Source organism: Empidonax traillii, unplaced genomic scaffold (assembly GCF_003031625.1).
Source record: "Empidonax traillii isolate 1590-97213 ecotype Southwest subspecies unplaced genomic scaffold, ASM303162v1 scaffold1097:size207311, whole genome shotgun sequence".
Classification (NCBI taxonomy): Eukaryota; Metazoa; Chordata; class Aves; order Passeriformes; family Tyrannidae; genus Empidonax; species Empidonax traillii.
The window spans coordinates 159,576-183,530 of record NW_020956290.1 but is presented as its reverse complement, the minus strand read 5'-3'; the positions used below and the strand labels follow the sequence as shown (position 1 = coordinate 183,530).

The window sequence follows — 23,955 nt, the reverse complement described above, 5'->3', positions numbered from 1 at the left end:
AATCAGCTTGGAGAAGTGAGCTGTTTGTTCTGGATGTGCTTTCTGCTACTTTTGTTCAGTGTCGCCCATTCTGGTTTTGAGAGAGACTGCAAACATTCATTTCCTATTCAGCCACTTCATAGTTTTACAAAGTTCTAGAGTGTCTCCAGCTCCCTCTCTCAGCCATTTCATGCCCATCGTGAAGACTTCCACATTTACACCTTCCTGTTAGGGAAGTTATTTACCACCTTTGGTCATCCTCTTTGACTCCCACTGTACATCCTCCTATCTGGAGTTCTACTCTCTGTCCTTAGACAACCAAACATGTGCAAGCTGTGGGTGAAGTATGTATTTCTGCAGTGGCTGGACACTACAGGTTTGTTCTCTGTTCTCTTTACCTGTTACATCCTCATCCAGGACTGCTCTGTGGAAAAAAATCACATTATCAATCAAGCCATGTGCACTGCTCTGAACTTAGTCAGGAGTCACCTCCCCTGTCGTGCCTTTCCTGATGAACTTCTTGGAGCATTGATAAATGTAGTCTTGCCACCAGCACTAAACCAATCTCTGTGGATGCAACTGCATTTCCTGATCACCTGCTCTCGCCCAGCTGATCTACGTGGATGGAACTGAAATCTTCCATTGTTTTCACATTTCCTGCACTTGTCACTTCTTTGCTTCCCATCAGCAGGTCACAGGACCTGTCAGCATCCTGATCAGGCTGCCAGTAATACTTCTCAAATCATGTGTAAACGTATAATGCATAAATACAGTGTTTACTTGGTAGTTTTTCTCTACATCAGTACACTAATGGAATGCCAGAATATTGGCAAATTCCTGGCAAAGCTGCAGCACAGGCTATTGCAGCTGTTCCACTAGCAGGACCTGGATCAGTTCACCTTGGAGAAATCCACACAAATTTACCTTAGTGCTTTTTGGACAGGGGCACAAGCATGTCCTGAATGAGCAATGAAGCCTTTAACCTGACCAGGGCAATGGTATAAATCCCATTCTTTTTAGAACACTGGGCAAGCTGTCCCTCAGAAACCTCCATGTCTGAGAGCATCCTCTAAGCTCCAGCAGTGCAGCTGCTGTTCAGCCATCGGTACAAAACTCTGCTAAGTTCACTACATCAGTCTGGTCAGCAGCTCCCTGTCCTTTCCATGCCAAATCCAAGCCACCACGTGTTGGCTGAGCTTGCCTGGGCACAGAACCAGTTCCCCATGCCCAGCTCTTGGACTGGAGCTGATTTGAACAGCAAGCTCCATAGTTGTGTCAGTTGTTCCAGGCCTGCCAGGAGACATTATCACAGTGAATGGTCTCTGCTGGAGCCAGACAGACAAGGCTGCTGGCTGCAGACCTGGCTGCTTTGCCCAAACAGCTCTTGTACTGACAGGAATTTATATTCCCACCTCTTGGAAGGAAACATCATTGGAACCCTTCATGGATGTTTGAGTTGAAAACCAATCCCAGTGCCTACCTGTTGATGAAATCGGTCCGTGTCCCGCTCTGAAACCATTCTCTGCAGGACATCTAATTCTTTCAGCAGAGTCCCTTTGGCCATTTCACTCTTGCTAAGGGCAGCCCTCAGGACTTGGGCCTTCTCTCTCCATTGGAGTTCTCTGCTTTGTGTCTGCCTCAAAGCAGCAGCCACACACTCCAGCTCCTCCCCACTGGCTTTCCTCTCAGCTTGCCATTGTTGGGTAAGCTCCTTCTGCCTTTGCAAGAGATGGTCTCTCTCCTGGAGAACTTTCCTCTTCTCTATTGCTTCTTCCTCCCATTTTTGGAGGTTTTGGATTTGTTTCTTTAGGGTCTCCCCCTCATCTTTCCATCGCAAAGCTGATGTTAATTCTTTCAGGAGTTGGCTCTCCCTCCTTAGCTCTTGTTCTCTCCCTGACAGTGTCTCCTCTAAATACCTGACTCTGTCTGTTTGGTATTTGATCTCTTCATCCTTCTTCATCAGAGTCTGCTGAATGTGCTGGAGATCTTCCCGAAGAGCTCTTATTATCTCTTCTAACTCCTTTTGGTCGCTTTGAGCCGTGGTCTCTCCTTCTCTCTCAGGGAAGGCTTCTTCCAGCAGCTTCTCTTGCTCTCCCTCATGTCTAACCTCTTCATTCTTCTCAGCTGGCCTAAGCTGGAGATCCTGCCAAGTCTTCAGTACTTCTTCTTGGCGCTGGAGTTTTTGCAGAAGGGTTTCATTGTTTTCATCTTTCTTCCTGACCACTTCCTCAAGCAGAGTTATCTGCTTCTGGCATAATGTTAGTGCTACTTTCATGCTTTCTTCATGGAGTTGGAACGTGTTCATTTGCTCTGTCTGCTTGAGGAACTCCAAATGGTTCTCCTGCAACATCTGCCTCATTTTGTCTTGATCCTGCTCTAGACTCTTAGCCTGCCTGCCTTCCACCTCCTTCTGCTCTCGAAGGTCCTGGACGTGCTCGTCGAAAGACGCTCTCTCTTGATCTCTGGCTTCTAAAGAGGACTCAGCATATTCCAGTTTTTGCACGACAGCTTTAGTCTGCCCTGCTGTCTCCTCCTCTTGCTGTTGAAGGTTAGAGATGGCCTCCTCCAGAACCCAGATCTTTTCTTCTCTTTCTTTCAGAGTCAGTGCTGCTGCTTGGAAATTTGTTTGCTCAGCTTCATGCTCTTCCTCATTTTCCTTGCATGCCTCACACTGCTTTCTAAGGGATAAAATCTCCTGCTCTTTTTCCTTTAGTTCCACTTGGAGATGCTGTAGGATTTCCTTCTGCTGTTCAGATTCTTCGTGTTGCTTTCGGAGGGTCTCAATCAGTTCCTTCTGAGATTCAATCATGACATCCTTTTCTTTCAGTACTGTCCTAGTGTATTCTAAGTCTCTGTGCAAGCCACTCATCTGTTGTTCTGTTTTTTCCTCATAGCTCCTTGTTTGCTGCTTTTGGGTGTCTATGAGTCTGTCCTTTTCTTTCAAGGTTGCCAAGGTCTGCTCCAGTTGCTCACGGGCAGTCCTTAACTGCATTTCCAGGGCTTCTTCAACTTCCTGCATTTGCCTTTGTTGTGACTCAAGCTCTCGTTCTTTTTCAGATAAAGACAGTGTCATGTTTTCTACTTCACCAAGAAGCTCTTGCAGATGCCCCTCTTGCTGTTCCTTGTGCTGCTGCAAGAGCTTTAACTCTTCCCTTTGAGTGTCACACTCACTCTCTCTGTCCTTAAGAGCTGCCCTCAGGTGTTCAAGGCTTGTGTGCAGCGTTTTCCCCTGTTCTCTCTCCTTTTCCAGTTCCTGGATCTGCTGAGTCAGACAAAGAAGCTCCAAGTTTTTCTCCTTCAGGTTGCCCTTCACATGATCAAGATCCTCAAGCAGATTTCTCACTTGTGATGCACCATGTTGTTCCAGAACCATTATTTTCTCCTCCTGGGATCTGATCTCCTGCTCCCTCTCTTCCAGTTCCTTGCTCACCTTGCTGACAGCAGTGCTCTGCAATTCTAACTGCTTTTCCAGTTCCCCTATCAGTTTTTGCTGGGATCTGATCTCCTGCTCCCTCTCTTCCAGCTCCTTGCTCACCTTGCTGACAGCAGCCCTCTCCACTTCTCGCTGCTTCTCCAGCTCCTGTATTTGTTCTTGCTGGGATCTCATCTCCCACTCTCTCTCTTCCAGCTCTTTGCTTAAAGCAATCCTTTGTTGTTCTTGCTGCTTCTCCAGCTCCTTTATCTGTTCTTGCTGAGATTCTGTCTTCTTTTCTTTCTCTGTTATGTCCTTAATAACCTGATTGAGAGCAGTTTTTTGCATTTCTTTCTGCTTTTCCAGGACTCTCACCTGCTCTTGGTACATCTTCATTTCCCTCTCCCTCTCGGACAGGATGGCAGTCATACGAGCCAGATTCTCCTGTAAAGCTTTGCCCTCTGCTGCCTCTTTCTGGAGCATCTCCATTTTCTCCATCTGATTTTCCACTTCCTCATTTTTAATTTTTAAGAGGGACAGGGCGGTTTGGAGTTCTCGTTCAAGGCAGTGATTCCTGTCTGTTGCTGTATTTGCTCGGGTTTCAGAGGCTGTCACTGATTCCTCAAGAAGTTTGACCTGACGCTCCAGTTTTTCTTTCTCTGCTTGCAGCCTGTCCCGTTCACGCTGCAAAGCAGGGACAAAAAGAGTCATCAGTCATCCCATCTCTTATGTCTGCTCTTCAGAGCATATCTGAGCTCCTGCTGCAGTGGCAGGCACGGGCTGCCCCTCTCTCCCTGCCTCTTGGGGTGCTGCAGACCCTTCTGGCACCCCTTTACACTGCATCTTTCCAGCTCCCTCAGCCATTCCCAGCTTCCTTTCTGCCCTTCCCCAACCTCTTGGAGCTCTACTCGAGTGTTCCTTTGGGAAGGAGCAGCCAGAACTGCAGTCAGAATTTCAAGTCCAGACTAAGAATGACTTAGGCAGTGCCCTGACAATGTGCTCTCCCTTGGGAAGGAAGGGAAGAGCAAAGGACCCCAACATTTCCTCTGCTAGGTGTGGGGCAAGAGGGGGTGGTTTTCGACCTCTCCTGTGGAGAGTTGCTGTGGTACCATCTCCGAGAGGATGGTCCAAAACCAGCTAGGAAATGGCCCTTCGTGGCACGTGCCAGCCTCACCAGCACATCCTGTCCTTGCTCCTCCATGCTCTCCACTCTCCTTTGCAGAGACTCCACCTCCTGACGCAGAGTCACAGCCTCCTCCTTCCTTGCAGAGGCCTCTTCCTTCAGGGCAGCTTCCAGAGAATCCCTCTTGTGTTCTGCCGTCCACAGCGCTGCAGCAGGACAGGGGAAGGGGAAGAGCAAAGCAAAACCAAACCGATGTGCATCCTGCAGACACTAGAGCAGTGTTTTCTCTGCCTGTCTGTGTTACCCAGGCCCTAAACCCACAAGGGCTTCACAAAGCTGACAGGAAAATTCCAGGCAGAGAAAAAAAGAAAGAACGAAAGGGGCAAGAATCTGAGGAACATGAAATTGTATTTGCCTTTCTGCTTGTTGAAAGAGCAGGGCTGAGGGCATGGCAGCACCTCAGCCACGGTGTTAGAAGCAGGGAGGAGTGACATGGATGGAACAGGGACAGACAAGAGGGGAGAGTCAAACCCAGGGGCCCAAAGGAAAAGGAAGCAAAAGTGAAGACTGACTAGGACAGCACTGATTGACCAGGGATAGCTGAGAGAGAGTCTGAGACAAGGGAAACAAGGCACTGAGATGGAGTTCTGATGTGCAGAGTGGGCAAACAAAGACAGAGAAAGGAGTGGGGATGCCTGTCCAGCCATGCTACAGAGAGGCCAATAGCTCTGGAGGCTCTGGGATGGCCTGGAGTTTGGAGGCAAGCTCAGGCATCAAGCTACACCTATTTAGCAGGGACATGGGACCTGAAAGGCACCACTCTGCACAGGTTCCCCTGCAGCACAGCCAGATGCACTGCCAGCCATGGGATCTTTCTCTATCAAAAGCTTTCCCTGAGATGTCTAAGGAGAGGTCTCCTGATGGTTGTTTTTCTCCTCTCCCATTCCCAGGCACTGCACTTTTCCTCTGTGTGGCATCAGAGATCCCCTTTGGCCAGAGAGGATGGGCAGTGGAGGGGAAAGGAGAAGCTGTACCTTCCTGGCTTTCAGCCAACTCTTTGTGCAGCTCCTGACTGCGGGCACACCAGTGGTCCCTCTCAGCCTGCCTCGTGCTCAGTTCCAGCTCCAAGACCTGTGTTTTCTTCCTGGTGTCATTCTGGAAGAGTTAAGAGGAGCAGAATCACCTCTCAGAGCCACTGCTGGCACAGCAATGGTAGCTGTGATCATGATCCTCCCTCCTTCCCATGGCACTGAGCCAACCTCCCCCAAAAGGACTGACACCCGTCCTGGCATTGGCACTCTGCTTGTCCAGCAGTGGGACAGGATTTCTGGGTGTCCAGGGCACACATTACCAGATCTTTCTGAGTCTGCTCCAGGTGCTGATGCAGGTCTTGTAGGGCTGCTGCCACTCTGTCCACCGTGAGCTCTGTGGGGAGGTCCCTGGCTGGAGAAGCAGTTAGGCCCACAACATGACCCTGTTCTGAGGAGAGAAGATATTCTGCTTCAAAAGTTTATCCAAGGGTCTCCAACAAACAAGGCCTCTTTTTACACAGGAGAAGTTGTCCATGGCCTTGCCATCATCATCCTAGAGTTTGCCCTGCACCAAGCCATGTGTCACAGGCTGACGTTATTTTGATGACCCCTAATGTCAGTGCTGCCCCAAGGACGACTGCACGTGCCCTGTGCCTCGACAGGACTCAGGCCTTTCTGATGCTGATCATTTCTCCACATACAAACACAGACTTGTGTCTCTGCAAGGATGTCAAGCTTTCAAAATTTCCCAAGGCTTGAGCCAGCCTAAGGCGAAGGGATGAGTCTGTCAGACCAGGATGACCACGAACCATCCCCTCCTCCATCTGCTCTCCCACACGTGCCCTACAGACACACTGACCCAGCCTGCCACACTTGCCTGAGCTCCAAGTGACCAAGTCTCTGCAGTCAATCATCATGTGGTGGAGAACCAAGAGCAGCTTGTCCAGCTGGGATTGGGTTTCCTGGTGGGCTCTGTTGGCCTGCTGACACTCTGTGGCCAAGGCCTCCTCCCTCTCCTCGGAGCTCCGGAGCCTCAAACGCAGCTCAAACCCCTCGGCCTCCAGCGTGTGCAGGGAGTCCTTCAAGCTCCGTTCTCCTGCTCGAGACTCCTCCAGGGCCTGCAGCAGCTGCTCCTCTCGAGCTGCCAGGGCAGCCTCCTTCTCCCTCACTGCTTCCTGCAGGGGCTGCATCTGGAACGTGGGTGCACACAGTGTCAGGGACTGGGCTGCTCCTGAGGCAGCAGAGAGGGCAGTAGGGTGAGGAACAAAGGACAAATTCCTTCAAGCACAAGACACACCAGAAACAGAAGGCACAAAGCCAAGCATTCCAATGGAGAACAAGGAGCTCCAAACAGGGAGAGGGGAGACAATGGGCATCCCTGGTGGTGCAGCTCCAAAACACCAGATGAGGTGTCTTTTCCAGCCTGCCAGAGCCACCTCTGTGTCCCCACATTGCTCCGTGCCTGGCACAGGCACAAACTCCATCAGGGACAACACTGGGAACACAGGGATGAAGAAGCTCAAAGCAGTCTGTTGTTTCTCCTCAGAGAACTCATACTGGGACCCAGGAGAGAACAGGGGCAAACACAGGCAGGAGACACCAGATCCAGCCTTGGCCTCAAGGTGCAGCATCCCTGGGCAGAGCACAAGAGCAGTGGGTGCTGCTGGGAGGGGAATCCAGTGGGGGCCTACAAGCTGCAGGTGGTATTGTATGTCCCTGGAGAAGAAGATACCAGTGCACAGGTCACCTGGCTGCTGAGCTCCTGCAGTTCTCTTGTGCGGTCTGAAAGGAGCTGCTTGGTCTGGTGAAGAGCGGAATGGAGCTCAGACACTTGGTTCTGCTGGGCAAGGTTCTTTTCCTCCAGGGTTCTGAGGCTCAGTTCCTTCTCTTCCAGACACAGAGTCAGCCTGTGGAACAAAGCAGCAGATGGCAGTGAAAGGCATTCTTTGATGGGTGCCTCAAGAAAGGGTGGTGGAGTTGCCCTCTATGTGAGACAACACTCTGGCTGTATCAAACTCTGTCTTGGGGTGGATGATGAGCAAGTTGAGAGCTCATGGGACAGGATAAAAGACAAGTAAGGGTCACCTTGCTGTGGGTGTTTGCTACAGGCAGCCTGATCAGGAAGAGAAATGGATGAGGCTTTCTACAGGCAGCTTGAAGCAACCTCACAGTCACAGATCCTGGTTCTTGTGGGGCACTTTGGCCACCCTGACAACAGCTGGAAAAGCAGCACAGTCCGGGATGTTCCTGAAAAGCACTGATGACAACCTCCTGTCAGAGCAGGGGAGGATCCCACAAGGAATGGTGTGCTGCTCCACCTCATCCTGACAACCAGGGAAGGCCTTGTTGGAGAGGTGAGGTTGGGGGGCAGCCTCGGCTGCAGTGACCGTGAGATTGTGGAGTTCTCTTGGGGGCAAGGAGGATGCAGGACAGCAAGGTAAGATTACAACCACGGATTTCAGGAGAGTTAACTTTGGCCTCTCCAGGGATCTTCTTGAAAGAATCCCATGGAAACAGGCCCTGTAGGGAAAGGGGTCTAAGAGTGTTGGTTGATATTCAAGGATCACTTTCTCCAGGCTCAAGAACAATGCATCCCAGTGAGCAAGAAATATGGCAAAGGGGGCAAGAGACCTGTGAGGATAAACAAAGAACTGCTGTCATTACTCAAGTGGAAGCAGGAAATACACAGGAGATGGAAGCGAAGTCAGGCCACTGGAAATGAACACAGAGAGTTCATCAGAGTAAGCAGAAATGAGAAGGGCCAAGGCCCACCTGGAGTTAAATCTGGCCAAGGATGTCAAAGACAGCAAGAAGGGCTTTTTCAAATGCATCAATAACAAAAGGAAAACAAAGGATAATGTGTGTCCATTCCTAAATAGAGGGGAGACCCTGGTGACAGAGGATACAGAGAGTTACTGAGCACCTTCTTTACATCAGTCTGCACTGACAAGACCACCCCTCAGAGATCTTTCACCCAGGAAACCAGGGCAAAAGAGTGTTGGAAGCAAGACTTCCCTTTGGAAATTCCTTGGAAAGTCCTCCTTTCAAGAAGGATCAGATTAGAGAACACCTGGGCAGACTTGACATCCACAAGTCCATGGCCCCAGTGAACCCATGAGAGCTGAGGGAGCTCACAGACACCACAGCGAGGCTGCTCAAGATCAGCTGTGAAAGGTCATGGAGATCAGGAGAGGTGCCTGAGGACTGGGAGACAGCAAATGTCACTCTGGTCTTAAAAAAGGACAAGAAGGAGGACTGACAACTACTCCAAAAGCCTTTGTTTTCAGAAAAAAACTGTAGCTGAAGGTTTAAAAGGAAATGAAACACAACATCAAGAGAATGAAACACATCTGCATGGATAGTTCAGAACTGCCATTTAGGAAAATGCTACCAGAGCCACTTGCAGATGGCGAAGATTGGAAAGAGGCAACCCATGACACAGAAAGCACAGTCCCACAGGCTTTCATTTACCTGGCTTTTTCCCTCTCTAAGGCCTTCACCGAAGCCTGAAATTCTGAGTTTTGCCGCTCTGTTTCTTCCCAACGGCTCCTTTCGCTCTGCAAGTTCTGCAGACAAACTTCCTGCTCCTTCTTCTCCTGTTCAGCCTCCTCCAGGATCTTCCGGAGCTTCTCAACCTCCAGCACCTTCTGCCTTGAGAGCTCCTGGGCCTCGCTCACGTCCTGCTGAGCTTTGTGGGCAGCGGCTTCCTGGGACTCTCTGCAGGCTGCAAGCTGAGATGTCCAGTGCCCCACCTCCAGTCAAAAGAAAAAAAGCAGTCAGAGACCACAGCTTGGGGCTGTCAGCAACATCACAGACTGGGAGGAAAGGCAAAGGACAACCTGCAGTTCCACCCTGTCCCAAGGGGATCAGATTCTCAACGGATATGGATGACTTCTTTCAGAATCTAAGGGGGTCACCAAGGGCATCTGAGAAACCAGTTCCCAAAGCAAGGCCAGCAGGAAGAGGCCAGCAGAAACCCCTGCTGGTGACTGCTGCCCAGCAGGCCAAAGGACTAGCCCAGCAGTCCAGGGCAGCAGCTGAGATTCAGCAGACCAGGCAGTGTCCTCCAGAGCAGCTGCCATGGAGCCCAGAGCAGGAGGCAGTCAGAGGGATCAGCTCATCAGTTGCTGCTCTGCAAGGGAAAGGCAACAAGGGGCACAGACCACCTGCTGCATGACTGTAGGGTGGCTGCTGCTGCTTCACACACCTGCTTTTGTAGATCCTCCCTCTGCTCAAGGAGGTGGCTCATTTCCTCTTGGATGCTTTCAAGTTCTTCTTTGTGCCTCTTCTCCACTGCCTGGAGTTCCCTCTGAGCTTCCTGAAGCTCTGCTTCCAGCTTTGCCTTGATGGTCTGGAAACACAAATGCAGAGCAAGTTCCTGGGACCTTCCCTCAGGCTCAGCTTTCTCTCCTTTCTGTCTCAAAATCCCATTCATTCAGGCAATTCTCTTGTCTCCTCTACCCAGCTCCACTTCCACTGCAACCCTTCCTTTCCTGGGGCTGAGCTCTGGAGCTCACCAGGCTCTGTGCTTTCAGTGCCTGCACTAATCCTTGCCTCCTCAGTCCCAGGACCTGCATTTTATGGCCTTGGTACTGCCCTTCACTCTGTTTCCTGGCTACTCAGGCTTACCTGCATCTTCTCTTGCTGCTCTTGCATCTCCTGCCTCAGCTGCTGGACCTGCTGGCAGGCTTGGCTTAGCTCTCCCTGAGTTTGGAGCAGTGTCTCTAACAGAACACTCTTCTCGTTCTGCTTTTCCAGCAGGACCTGCACAGAAACAAAGAGCAGTCGGGTTCAACATGTGTGTGTCAGGACACAAGGACTGATGGGCTCACGCCCTTTCAGAGCACTGTGCTGCTGCTGCTCTCCTGGGCCCTCATTTGCCCACGGGGAGACACAGCTTCCCAAGGGAGACTGGCACCAAAATATGGCTCATCCATGCCTGAAGCCCCAACAGACTCTCAGTCATCTGCCAGGAGATGGGTGGCATTTCCCTGCTGTCTGGCTGTGCTGCTGAGGGTGTCCCTCCTCTTCTGCCCCGTCCACCTTGTCTTTCAATAGCGACTGTTGCACCTCGTGAGCAGCAGAGCAAATGCAAAGCTGCTGAGGGCTGAAGGGAACAGGAAATTGATGTGTTCTAAGTAGGAGGCTGGTGAAAATTACTTCAATTTCAAGCTCTTAAGGTGACTTTAGAAAGTACTGACATGCCAGGGACACACTGACATGCCAGGGACACACTGACATGCCAGGGACACACTGTCCCCCCTGAGTGCTGGGCTGGCGGTGCTGCTGTCCCCAGGCAGTCGGCATGGAGAGCACCTTGGGGAGGGCACAAGGGAGGCTCTCAGTGTGTGACACGGTTGCTTTGGCACAGGAGATCAAAATGCAGAACTGCTTCCCAGGAAGTGACTTAAAGCACAGCCCAGAAGACATCTCTGAGTTACTGTTCAGAAATATTCCAGAGGAGGCTTTACAAAGATTTTTCTATAGTCATCGTTCCTGCTGTGCCCTCCCCGTTCCCACTAAAGAAAACCTCCCAGGGATTCAGTACCACAGAATCAGTTTGGCTACAAACACATATTAGAAAACATCCCAAGGGAACCGTTAGGAGAAAGTGAAGATACTCTGAGATGAGTCTTACACAATATAAGCACAAAAATGTCACCACAAAGGTGACATTTCTGCCTGGTTTCCTATGAGAGGTCTCATTCCTAGTCCTGAAGATAGCCTTGTTCACCTTTCACCCCTCCAAATGCAATGCAGAAGATGTGGAGGACATGCTCCACACAGCCCGACATCCTGCCATCTCCCACAGCTCCAGCCTTGCAAAAACACCTCAATTCTCCTCTCACAGGCTTTACCTCTTGCTTGGCATTTTCCAATCTCGTTCGTTCTTCTTCTTGTTGAGCCTGCAGGGTGGCAACTTTCTGTCTCATCTCAAACAGAATCTTCTCGTGCTCCTCTTCTGTCTCTGCCTTCCCTTTTTCCCATTCCTTCAGCATCTTCTGCATCTCTGCATGGTGCTCTTCCCGTTCGCTCGCCTGATGAGGGGAGGAAAAGTCTTCCAGTTGAAGTGCCAGCCAAGCTCTTCACAGAAGAATGTGATGCCTTATCCCTCCCACAACCCCCAACCTGAACAGAGCACGGGGGTGGCTTTCTGCCCTCCAGAAATCTTGAACTATTACCACGGAATTTGACAGGAGGGTCAGCAGGTGCAAGAATCACGGGAGTCATGGAATCCTTTCTGTTGGAAAAGACCTTTACGAGCAATGAGTCCAACCACTAAGACAAGGAGATAACCCCATGCCGTGTCTGCTGGCTGCCTGTTTCCTGGCACCTCTCTCCTCAGGCTTTCTCTCTGCTCAGAGCTCCCCTCCCTTGCCAGCCATGAGCAGGTGCAGATGATCTGCAGGGCGAGGAGGGGGCCCATGGCCCAGGCACGAGGACTGAAGGACAAGGGATAAGGGGCCTGTTCCATACACTTCAAGCCCAAAGCTGATCCCTCTGTCCCCTGGGCAAGGGCAGAAAGAGAGGAACCAAGTTCCCTTGACTGCAGCTGGCAGCACTGTTGGCATCTGCTCCATGGCAGGCAGGAGCTGGGTCTGATCCTGCCCTTGGCTGCCACGCTTGGGGTGGGGACCACCCAACCTGCTCTGCAACTCATCTTACACCCACACTGAAACTGTGGCTGCATTTACTGTCCCAGCATCATCCTCTGGGTCTTCCACTGCCTTCAAGTCCCAGCTGCTGGCTCTGCTGCCTGGCCCAGCAGCGTGAGGCCTATGGCAGGTGATTGCTGCCATTTCCCACGCTCAGACTCTGATGCTGCTAAACCAGCCCACAGAGCTGGCCTGAACAATTCACAAGCATATTGTCTCCTACCAGGTCTTGCAGGAGCTTCTTTATTTCCCCTTGGTGAGCAGTTTCCTCAAGCCTGAGGGTATCATGATACTGCTGCTCTGCCTGCAGGAGTTGTTGGGCCATGTCTTCCCTTTCCTGCTTCCTGAGGGCTCTCTCTGCTTCCAGCTCACGTTGGAGGCACTTCACTTCCCCTGCAAACATGACCAATGGCAAGATTCAGTCTTTACTGACCTCCAGCCCCTCTGGGCCTCAGAAGCCCTCCAGACAGAGGTGGCTTTACAGCAGCCTCTCTAGGCCGGGGTGTCACCAGAAACAAAGCACGCAAAGCTCCCACCTTGGATCACCTCCTTGGCCTGTGTGACTGTGTGCAGCTGAGCTTCCAGGTGACTCCTGGTGATCTCCAGCTGAGACACCTGCTGCTGGGCTGCAAACAGGCTGGATTCCAGGGTCTCCTTCACTGACCTACAAGATGCAAACACACAGAGGAAGGAGTTTCTTGCTCCTGACACCCACAGGGATTATTCCAGAATAACGTGGCTCAAGATCCCCACACCTGAGTACAGAAAATGGGTGGCATGGAAACTTGAATACAGAAGGCATATTTGTGCCACTTCCATAGCAAAGCAGGGCCCTCCAAGGGAATGCCCAAGCCTTCCTTATGGCCTGGCCTAGGGCAGACAGCCTGGCCCAATTTGACCTCAACAGCAAATCTACACCTGAAAAGCACAGAGGATGCATTAAAGCCCCGCGTAGCGCTTCCCACCTTCATCATTCCAGCCCTTCAGTCACGTCCCGCCCAGGGTGTCCCCCCTGCCCTTACCTGGCCTCTGCCAGCTGCTGGGAAGCGCCGTGTCGATCCCGCTCCGTGGCTGCCAGCCGCACCTCCAGGGCTGCCTTCTCCCGCCCCAGCAGCTCCTTCTCCCTGCACGCCTGGGCCAGCGCGCGCTCCTGGCGGGAGGACTCCTGGCGCAGCTGCTCCAGAGCCCTGCCAGCCGACTCCTTCTCCTGGGAAACCTGGGAGGTGGACACACACTCCAGCTCGAGTCCTTCCTCGAGAGCCCCGTGCAGAGCCAGCCAGTGCCACCTCGGCGTCGGCCGGAGGACAAAGAGCTCCCACGCTGCGGGCTGAGAGTTCCAGAGCGTCTGCCGCACGCAGTACTGGTACCCCGGGCTGCCAAAAGGCACTGGCACTGCCAGCTTGGAAGTGATGTGTCAGGCCCTTCTGGTTTGCCTGGGACCAGACACCTCCTTCCCAACAAACATCCCTACTCCAAACAGCGTGCTGTCGTGCAAAATTACTGCATCTTCCAGAGCTGCCACTTGGCAAAGGAAATTTCCAGCAATCTATTCCAGGGCGGGAAATTTTCAGGGAAGGTTGAGCAGAAGCAATTTTTCTCACTGAATCAAGTGAAAATACACAGGATTTCTTCTGGGAAAAAACCCCCACGTGAAAGTGTCCCCTCCCTCAGTGTACAAAGCAGCTGTGTGTGCAAGGGAATGCTCGGCAGGGAAATGGCCCTTGAGGGGAGCAGTCATATCGTGATTTATGCAGGTCTGAGTGATGTGACCAAAGCAGACTCTATCTGTACAGCAGTTCACACCAACAATAGCATTTCCTTACACAAAGAAGTTGTCTAATGTAGCTTAACTGTGCTTTTTGAGCTGTTTTCTTCACTATAAAACCTCTGCTGTGTATTTGCCAAACCTACCAGATCCTCCAAAATTGTGACTAACAGAAAAGAAACAAACCCTTTTCTCACAGTTATCCTGTCATACCCAATCTGAACCTCCCCCTGGCACAACTTGTGGACATTTCCTCTTGTTCCTTGATCCCAGGTCACAGAGCCCAACCCCGCCCTGGCTCCACCCTCCTTTCAGGGAGATGCAGAGAGCGAGAAGGTCTCCCCGAGCCTCCTTTTCTCCAGGCTGAGCCTCCCCACCTCCCTTGGCTGCTCCTGCTGCTCCAGCCCCTTCCCCAGCCCTGTTCCCTTCTCTGGACATGCTCCAGCCCCTCCATGTCTTTCCTGTTGTGAGGGGCCCAAAACTGACTCCAAGATTTGAGATGAGGCCTCATCAGTGCCCAGCACATGGGGACGGTCACTGCCCTGGTCCTGTTTAACACACTATTTTTGATACAAGCCAGGATGCCTTTGCCCATCTTGGCTACGTGGGCACACTGACAGCTCACCTGCAACTGCTGTTCACCAGCATTCCCAAAACCCCTTCCCCCAGGCAGCTTTTCAGCCACAAAACTGCACATATGTCTTAAACTGGAACTTCAAGAATTCAAAGACCTCACTCTCTTTAGCAGTACGGGACAGTAGCCATAGACCTGCAGTTTTTTCCTGCTCTCTAGGCTCAAACTAACAGAGTTTTGAAAGTTGCAGACTCCACAACAAAAAGCATCAACAGAAACACGCAGCCCATTTTTTTTGTTTCAGAAAAAAAGGTTCAGACCTACACAGTTTGTTTCTTTTGCCACATGTGAGATTAGCAGCCCCACCCAGATTCAAGGGCAACACCATCGCCTCTTTGCAGCTTATCAAAAGCAAAAAAGAGGCCAACAGAGACAGGTAGACTAAAAGACTCTGTAGAAGTACAGGACAGCTCAGAACTACAGAACAGCTCTGCAAGCCATCCACACGTTTCCAAAAAGGAGCAAACAAAGCCTTTTGACCTCCAGCACTACCATGTGTCCCCTTGACCAAACCACTGCAGAATCTAACAGGTACAGCTCCCCTCAGCCAAGCAGCCAAATGCCCACCTGGACACACCACCTTTTTGGCCTCACCTGACAGAATTTCTCCTGGGTTTCTGCCTTCTCCTCTCCCAGTGCCCTCAGTTGCACCCGCAGCTCCTCCTGTTGCTCCTCTGCTTCCTTCAGCAGCTGCTCCAGCTGGGCTTTCTCCGTGCAGAGCTCTTCGTTGGCTCTTTCACAGAAGTTCAGCTTCTCCCGCTCAGAGATCTTTGCTCTCTCCATCTCATCCACTTTAGCTGACAGAATTTCCTTCTCTTGCTCCAACTACAGTCAGAGAACCACAGAAGAAATAAAGTACAGGAAGAATTACTAAGAAGGTTTGGCTTGGACACAAAAGGAACATTGCCATGGTCAGACTGTCCCCAGGCAAGAAGGCTGAGAAGAAGCAGCAGCTGGAGACAAACACCTGGCAACACCTTTGGCAACTCTGCTCACCTGCAGCACGTGTTTGTTCAGCTGCACTTTGTCCAGTGCAAGAGCTTCATTGATGCTGCTCATCTTCGCTGCTGCAGCCTGTAGATCGGCTCTTTCAGCGTTCAGCACGTTCTGAGCCCCTGTCAGCTCTGCCACCGACTGCTCTGCCTGCACAGGCAAAAGAACAATGGGACAACAAAGGCAGCAGAATCCCGGACTTCAGGCAGCAACTCCACCTCCCTGGCTGTCTCTGACTTACTGCCAGGGCAGAGCTCCCAATCAGCTCAAGGAGATACACGACCCCAAACAGTCAGTCTGGTCAAATCACCATTTTCCATGGAGAACAACATGGTCCCTCTCTTCTACTGACAGAAACAGCATCTGGAAAGTGCTGTCCAGGAATAAGGTGTCCATACCTTCTCCAGAGCCATGGTAAGCTCATCCTTCTCTTGCTCTAGCAGATCCCTCTGAAGCTGCAACTTCTCCAGTGTCTGTCTCACGACTAACAACTCCCCCTGCAATGATGAGTGTTTTCCCTCAAGTGCAGCCAAGTCCTTCACTCTATGAGGAGGGGAAAGGCAGGGTTTTTATCAAGACACAGTCTATGCTCCAAACGAGGAGCACTTGTGCACCATTTGTTCCTTTATGTGGAGACTCCTCAAGCCCAGCACTGCCCACCCCTGCCCAGAGAAAGCTGAGCACTCACAGGAGCTCCTGGTCACGCCGCGCTCTCTCCATCCTCTCCTGCTGCTCTGCCTTTTCCGCCTGGGCTGACTCTTCCTTCAGCTGCAGCTCAGCTTTACTCTGACGTAGACAAGAGGCTTCTTGTTCCATTAATCCAAGCTGTTGCTGTAGCTCTTCCCTAGTTTTCTCAAGATTTGCACAGTCCCTGCAGAGACAAGGCTTGGTCAGAAGAACAAAGAGGCCCGGAGAGTCACAGATCCCATTTTCAGCACTCCAGGATGGAGCTGGGGGCAGCAAGCTAAGGAAGACCTTGCTCACTCCCTTTCAAGGAAAGAGCTGAAGAGGAAAAGGAAGGTAGGCTTTTGCTTTCCTTCAGTGAGAGGCAGTGGCTGGGAAAGGGCTCCCAAAGAACAGCATTCAGAGAGAGATCTTGGCAAGAGGGCAGCATCCTGTGTTCCACCATCGCTGCCCATCTCAGAGACAGCCTTGGAAGTCCCAGCAGAGCACGAAAAGCCCTGACAGGACAATGCTGAAGTGCCACACTGAGGCTACTCGTGGAAGGGCAGGTGGGTCCTTTGCTCTGAACACCTCTGGACTCCCTCTTCTGGAAACAGGTTGCCTCTGGAATGCAGGAGGAGGAAACACTCACCTCCTGAGTTCCTCTACCAAGGACTGCAGGTGCTGCTGGTGGCTGCTGGACCTCTTGCATTTCTCCTCCAGTTTCTCAAGCTTTTGCTGCACCTCCCTGCACTTCTCTTCCTGCTGTCTCTGCTGCTGCAGCAGGAAATTGTTTGAGTCCTCCCTTGCAGAAAGCTCTTCTCTCAGGGCCTGCAGGAACAGACAAGGAAAGAGCACAAACAAGCAGTAAGGAGCAGGGAAGATGGCTCCAGAGAGATGGAAGCAGCAGCAAGCACAGACAGCTCCCGTCAAGGCAAAAGCTGTGCTGAGGCTGTGGGGATCAAAGAGAGAAAAGCAGAACACAGAGCAGGTGAGACCAGCAAGGCAGTGCAGGACCACGAGCGTGAAGGCAAGAAAGAAAGGAGCTCAACTGGCTGAGGAAGTGGAAAGGTGTCCAGCTGAGCAAGGCATCAGCAGCTGAGCCTGTGGCCAGGGGCTGGACAAGCACAAGGTCTCACCTGTGTTGCCCCTCGCATCCTTGCCAGTGCTTCCAGAACCAATCCAAAGGCATGCCCTGTATCAACCGGTCTCGGAGTGGAGAAGATGTTCCCAGACTGTGCATGATGGGAACTGTCAGTGCAGATAATGCTGACCAGGCTGTCACTGTCGTCCAACACCACCTGAGAGCCCACATCAAGCTGTTAGTCTGTGCTCATTCTACTTGGTTTCCTTCATCTTACTCTTCTTTTCCCCTCACTTCACCCTGGAGTCATTAAAAACTCAGTTCTCTCATCTCTTCAGTCCAAGTAAGTTTGTCCCTGTGGCCACAGGTGCTCCAGGGATTTCTGAATGCAGCTGGAGGCTGCCTGAATGCTCACTTTCTTGAAGGTGTGTTAAAACCCTCCTCCCTCTAGGGAATTTTAGGACTAAGTTGAGGTTACCCCTGAACAGTTGCAATTCCAGGGAGATTATAATGGTCAGTGAACATAGAGGGAAGGAGCAGAGTTGGCAAGTGCATTGACTGAGTCAGTAACCTTTTGTAAAAATCTGAAGAACAACAGCCATTGCTCCAGGAGGGTGGGGGAAGTGCCTAAGGAACGCTGGAATACAGATGTCAAGTAGCACACTCAAAGCACATTCCAAAAAGCACGTTCCCTTAGTGGGACTGAAACTTCTAGTGGCTCAGCTGAAGTGTCACAGGACAGCAACTTGCAAGTTAGGACAGGTTCTATGTCAGAAAAGTGGTCTAAAATTAAAGAGGCAACGGCAGTTAACACAGTCAGTACACAACATGTGTCTCTGGTCCCCGAGCTAGTCTGTTGCCTTCCTCAAGTACTTTAAAATCAAATTTACAGAGATGTGGTCCCTCCACCAACTCTGTACCAACTCTGGTACTGTCCCAACTCTGTACTCACCTCAGTGATACTTTTTATGAGCTTTTGGAGGAAAAGATTCTCTTCTTTGGCACTTTTAGTCAATGAAACTTCAAATTCTTTCTCTATCCAACTTGATTCCTGAGAACAGAATAAAGAAAGGGTGGGCAGGGAAGAGCTGCTCCCATCTGCAGTGTTCCCATCCTCAGCAGTGTTGTCACACCAATGAGTTTCACTGTGATTCCAGTGATTCCTGCCCAAATCTACTCCATTTCTTCTTTGCTAAAAGGAAGAGGAAGACCAACAGCTGGTTTTTACAGACTGCTACTAAGCTGTCAGCTCCAAGCAACTTTGATCCCCAGAGACCTAAAGTCAAAGGTAGAAGAGCATTGGTGTGACCCCTCAGAGGAAGATACCTAAACTGCCTGCAGTTCCTCTGCCACTGCCTGCACCTGAACTGACTCCACATCTGCCAAACTCACAAGGAAGAGTCTGGCCAGGTGCCTGATGTTCCCATATGCTGAGCATCTTTCCTGCTCTGCCTCTTGAGGAAGCTCAGGCTGGAGAGCAAACCCTGGGCTATCTCCCAGGTAAAGGTAAAACATACTAGAATCTCCACTGTGTCGTTAAGTGTTTTCATGGTCTTCTCCTTCTCCTCGTTCTGCTTCTGAGACTGTACAAGCAAGGCTGAGAGCTCCATCACCCTGAGAAGAGAAGGTCCACGTGCCATTCCAAAAGCTTTGCACACCATCACCTGTTAAATAGCAAAGCAGCTCCCGGAAGCATAGCAGAGAAAGTTCAACCCAGAAAACACAGCAAAGGCAGTGCTTATCTCTACAGGTTAATAGGCTTCATGTTGAGAAATGGCACTTCTTGCCCCAAAGGCTTCTGCACTCCTTCAAGGAATCTTGCAAGGAGTCGTCAGCACAGAGGTGCTACAGTGCTTGTGATGGCCCTGGGCAAATTCCTCCCACCTCCTCCAGCACAGCCCTGAGTAGCAATGGGGACTCAGTTCTCTTTATACTGGTCTCAGTTTTTCATCAAGAATCAACTAAGAATCACTCTAAGAGGCAATCTCTTTTCCACTCTTGTCTTACTCAGAAGTCTCTGCCAGGCAGATGATTTCTTGAAGGCAAGAGTTTGCCTGGGGACAGAAAGAGGGCTGTGCAGAATGGGTGTGTTCTGAATGTGAACAAAAAGATTAGGTTGTAATAGCAAAGTTTCAAACACCTTTACCTGTCTTGAAGCTCCTTCTTCTCCAGGTCCCACCTGACTTGTGAGGCCATCACTTCCTGAGTCTTCTGGTTTATTTTCTGTTCCACTTGCTGCTCTGCCTGATCCTTCAGGACAGGTTTAGCCAGAGTGCTGGACTCCCTGAGCTGGACGCTGGAGCTCAGGCGGGAGCAGTTCACTAGGATAGACCCACAAAGCCTCATCTGTTCTGCCTTCAGCTCTGACAAATCTCTGGAGAGGAACCAAGAAACAGCCAAAGTTCACACCACCATCTTTATCAGCTGACTCACTTCCGAAGCGTGGAATCATGCAATAGGAAATGCTGGCAGGAGAGATGACAACTTTGTTGGGGAAAGTTATTCATGTGACACTTGGGGACCAGGACACATCTTGACAGCTGAACAACGACTCTTCTGGGTAGTTGAGGGAGGAGCTTGTCTTCTCCTCAGAAACAAGAAGAAAGATATGGCACAGCCAGAAGGCCTATTATTGTTGCTCCTGCTCTATTTTATTAACATATTCTTGATTATCATTAACAGATTTCAGGAATTTTACCAAACTCCCCAGCTTTTATTCAAGGGGATCAGCCTTAAGTGCTGTTATCATCCCAGCCTGGACTGCTAAGAGGCTCATGACCACACCTACGTAATAAACACTTCAGGGAAGGGGTCTAAGAATTGGCCTAAAATGCTGTAACATAAAAGCACAAATAACACAAACGTTAAAGAGCAGGTCAGGCAGACACAATAGGGAAGATTTATAACCAAATAAGACAAATGGCTGACAGTAACCCAGAGTCTGAAATTGCATGCTGACACCAGAAGAAGGTATTATGATGGCTATGTTATTTTTGTGTAGAAGGCAACTGTGAGAAAGGAACCTCAGTGAGCCCAAGAACAAGAAAACAATCATAAAAAGAGGCATCAAACTAAGCAAAATAAATTGGATAAATGCAGTAACAGCGTAGAGAAGCTATTATTTTCTCTCAACAACACTGGGAGATGAATAAATGGATACAAACCAATCAAAATAAATGTATATTGGAAATGAAAAGGGAAATAAAATATGCATTAATGATCTTTCTCTCAGGAAAAGAAACCTGGTGAGATTTTCAAGGCAGGTTTTTGTCATTCTCTACAAGGGACTGCTCCATACACCGAAGCATCGCACAGCTTCAGTGAGCCTGCTCCCAGGTGTCCACACATGCCTGTGCCTGTGTTCATGTGCCCACAAATCACCACAGCCGAGTCACCTGCTCAAGGCCTCTGCAGCGCTCACGGTTCAAGCTCCTCAGCTTTGCCTGAAAACCAGCAGCAAACAAAACGCTTCTGAAAACGGCCCAAAGCGTTGCTTCTGACTGCCAGGGGGAAAAAAAGGAGGAGAAATCCCCTCTTTTGCTGTCACTAATGCAACACCGAGGTTCAAAAAGCAGGTGTGAAGACATGCCGTGTATTTTCTGCAGGAGAGCTCGCCTTAACTTCCACTCACCGGTCCGTGGCTGTCTTCATTTCCAGGAAATGACGGCGGAACGCCACCACCTGACGCCACAGGCCGAGTAGACGGTTGTGTTCCCCCCTTAAGTAGCTGTCATAGAGCTAAACATGCAAAGACAGAAAGAAATGCCAAGAAGGGAACACCCACACTTCTCCTGCAGCAGCGGAGAGCAGCGAAGCAAACTGGTCATGATGCATCCCCTCGTCTTGCAGAGGTGTCTCAGCCTCTGTGGAGGAAAACAAACACAAGCCCCTCCAAGCCCTGTGTCAGGCTGCCTTACAACAGGTACAGGAGGCCTGTCTTGTTCCTCTCTTTGGCCACTCTGAATCTGAACACACACAGAGCTCTCTGGTCCCCGCTGCTCGAGATAAGGCTTTAGTAACTATTAAAAAGACAAGCATTCCTGTGACTACCCTACAGTGCCCAGCAAGAGCCAGCATTTGCCTTCAGGACCCAGCAGTACAGTCACAGCAGGTGGGCATCTCCCACCAGCACCATTTGCTGACACTCCTCCCTCTCACACTCCTGTCCTGCTTACCAACACCAAAACCTCCAACAATCCTCAGCAGAGCCTCCACACAGCAAGCTCTCTATGCCAGGAACAAAATGCATTCTCCTCCCGAGTTGGCATCACGGCTGAATTCCCACAGCCCATCCCTACCTCACGCTCACGGCGCCATTCGCTCTCCTTCAACTCCAGCTCCTCCCGGGCCCTCATCCAATCCACCGTCAGCTTCCCAACATCTTCTCTGAGGGCTGAATTAACCTCAGTGGCTTTATCAAGGTGCTCCCGCAGGAGAGCATTCACTTCTGCCAGGTTCTCACACCTTGGAAAGGGAGAAACAGCAATGAGGTCACTGAACAGCTGCTCTCCAGCATCCCTGTGACTTTCCAGCTGCCTCAACACTGACTTTGCTGTCTGAGAGGCAGCAAAAGCACTTTCCAGGACTAAGATCTGTGATGAAAAACTCATTTGCTTTTCCTTGCTTTGAGCCTTTCGTGTCCACCTATGATTTTGTTTTCCCCTTCATCCTTGACGATGCCCACAATTAACAACCTGTCCCCTCCTTCATGCTGATGGTCACTGGATGCATCACCTTTCTCTAGCACTGTCTGAGCCACTCACCTACTGAACCACAGAATAATTTAGGCTGGAAAGGGACCTTTCACCCAGAATACACCCCCCCTCCCCACTCAAAGCAGGGCCATTCAGCACACAGCACTATTACTGCACCACAGAAAACAGATGGTGGACCTTTCTCCTGCCAAAGCAGCTTGCCCAACCTCTTCCCCTGGGGACATCAGGCAGCACCGACAAGTTTTCCCTCACTTTCATGAGCATCCAGGAGACCAAGTATGAAGAAATGCTTCTTCCTTGTACCTTTGCTGCTCCTCTTCCACCTGAAGCAGGGCTTTCTCCAGGCTGTGGTCTGCTGTGGCTTCCCACCTGCCTGGAAGGGATCCCTTAAGAGGAAAGGAAATGTTTAGTCAAATGCTGGTGTTTCCTTCACCACTGCTAGCATCCACCACCTTCCTGTCCATTAGCTGGGTATCTCAGGAGCTCGTGGCTTTTTCCAGATGTAACAGTGTAGTGACTACAGGGAGGAAGGGAGGAGAAGGGAAGAGTGTTACTCAGTGAGTAGCTCTCCCCACTCTCCCACTGTTAGTTAGTTCTCCCACACTCCCTCACAGCTACGTATCCTCAGCTCATGACCTCAAGTGCTGCCTTGAAGCCTGGGAACGCTCTCCTTTTCTACCTTTCAGTTTCTACGTTTACTTTAGCTGTGAAGCAGAAAGAAAAGCACAGAGCCAGATCTGTACGTTGAACACCAGCATTCCTGCTTCCCAAAACACTGTGTTTCAACTGGTTCTTCCTCCAAGACAGCTGTACCATGTAACAGGCAGCACGGTCCTCCCCTGAGACCCAGGACAAAGGTTACTGCAGCTATAAAGCACTCTTTCACAAAATTAAAATCCTCAGCTGGGTTTTCCAGACTAGCATTTCTGGGAATACTGGCTGCCCTAAGAATGGCAACTGGACAAAACTGATGGGAAAACTCAGAGAGCTTCTCTAAACTCTCAGACAGTAAAATCTTGTTTTCCTGTCATTGAATTGTGGAGGTGTTTTTTAGGTCTGCACTTGGGAATGCTACGTACACTCTCTTAAGTCCACAACCTGCACACTCACCCCTCCGTCCTTCACTTGCTGCTCCAACTCTCGACACCAAGCCTGGTACCTCAGCACCTGGGGGGGATACAGAGAATGAAGATGAGTGAAGGCAGCTTGTAACAGAGTTGGTTCCTCCTGCATTAGTTTTCCTCCGAGTCTGTACAGCCCAAGCACAAGCGATGCCGATACAATCAACAAGAAGTGATTACAACAGAGAGAAGCTTCACTTTGATACGACAGAGCCCGAGGCGGGGTTTCTTTCACGTGTAGAGCTGTCTGTTCACCTGAGACAGCGATGGAGACACGTGGGCAGCTCTGCCGGGCCTACGGCCACCACCTACCCCGAGACAGCGGCTGGGCGTTCGAGGGGGACACCTCCCCTGAAGCGAAGGAAATGAGTTTTCAAATTTCCTCTGCAAGCCAACCAGCTCGGCTCCCGCCCCGGACAAGCCCTGCTAAGGGAGGCCGGGACAGCAGCGCTGCCTGGAGCTCGGCAGGGCGACCGCGGCGGCTCCGGGGCCCCCGTTCCCCGAGCTCCGGGCTGGGCGGGGAGCCCCGGGGAGACCACGCCGAATCCCCCCCCGAGCAGAGCGGGCACCCCTCGCCCCTCACCTCATCCTGCAGCTGCCGCACCAGCCCCGCCTGGCGCTGCTGCGCCTCCTCCGCGCTCCGCAGCTGCCTCCGCAGCGAGCCCGGGCTGCGCTGCCCGTCCTCCGCCATGGCCTGGCCGGGCCGGGCCGGGCTGGGCTGGGCCGCACCAGGGCCCTGCCCCGCCGGGTCGCGGTTCCCGCCCGCACGGAGGGACCCG

General features: G+C 51.2%; 2 protein-coding genes across 8 annotated transcripts in view; one reads left to right on the top strand and one right to left on the bottom strand.

Moving 5' to 3' along the window:
* Window positions 1-23,856, bottom strand: part of CEP250 (centrosomal protein 250) — a 25,918-nt gene extending 2,062 nt beyond the window's left edge. For 2 of the 7 annotated variants that reach the window (XM_027904820.1, XM_027904821.1), the window contains exons 1-25: window positions 22,233-22,436; window positions 21,639-21,804; window positions 20,972-21,078; window positions 19,487-19,714; window positions 18,858-18,954; window positions 18,293-18,391; window positions 17,396-17,557; window positions 16,909-17,087; window positions 16,282-16,464; window positions 15,992-16,136; window positions 15,597-15,743; window positions 15,195-15,425; window positions 13,224-13,417; window positions 12,738-12,865; window positions 12,425-12,594; window positions 11,404-11,583; window positions 10,175-10,309; window positions 9,753-9,896; window positions 9,017-9,297; window positions 7,293-7,452; window positions 6,423-6,735; window positions 5,866-5,993; window positions 5,549-5,669; window positions 4,566-4,720; window positions 1,460-4,075 (exon numbers count right to left, since the gene is read on the bottom strand). In XM_027904820.1, coding sequence (XP_027760621.1) covers window positions 1,460-4,075; window positions 4,566-4,720; window positions 5,549-5,669; window positions 5,866-5,993; window positions 6,423-6,735; window positions 7,293-7,452; window positions 9,017-9,297; window positions 9,753-9,896; window positions 10,175-10,309; window positions 11,404-11,583; window positions 12,425-12,594; window positions 12,738-12,865; window positions 13,224-13,417; window positions 15,195-15,425; window positions 15,597-15,743; window positions 15,992-16,136; window positions 16,282-16,464; window positions 16,909-17,087; window positions 17,396-17,557; window positions 18,293-18,391; window positions 18,858-18,954; window positions 19,487-19,714; window positions 20,972-21,078; window positions 21,639-21,804; window positions 22,233-22,279 — 6,516 coding nt within the window. In that variant the 5' untranslated portion in view covers window positions 22,280-22,436. Of the gene's footprint in view, window positions 1-1,459; window positions 4,076-4,565; window positions 4,721-5,548; window positions 5,670-5,865; window positions 5,994-6,422; window positions 6,736-7,292; window positions 7,453-9,016; window positions 9,298-9,752; window positions 9,897-10,174; window positions 10,310-11,403; window positions 11,584-12,424; window positions 12,595-12,737; window positions 12,866-13,223; window positions 13,418-15,194; window positions 15,426-15,596; window positions 15,744-15,991; window positions 16,137-16,281; window positions 16,465-16,908; window positions 17,088-17,395; window positions 17,558-18,292; window positions 18,392-18,857; window positions 19,005-19,486; window positions 19,715-20,971; window positions 21,079-21,638; window positions 21,805-22,232; window positions 22,442-23,165; window positions 23,223-23,759 lie in introns of those variants that run through there. The other 5 variants (XM_027904824.1, XM_027904822.1, XM_027904823.1 and 2 more) reach the window with 5 other exon arrangements.
* Window positions 11,563-23,955, top strand: part of GDF5 (growth differentiation factor 5) — a 20,718-nt gene continuing 8,325 nt past the window's right edge. The window contains exon 1 of the mRNA XM_027904828.1: window positions 11,563-11,573. The gene's annotated coding sequence lies outside the window, so the exon portion shown is untranslated. The remainder of the gene's footprint in view (window positions 11,574-23,955) is intronic.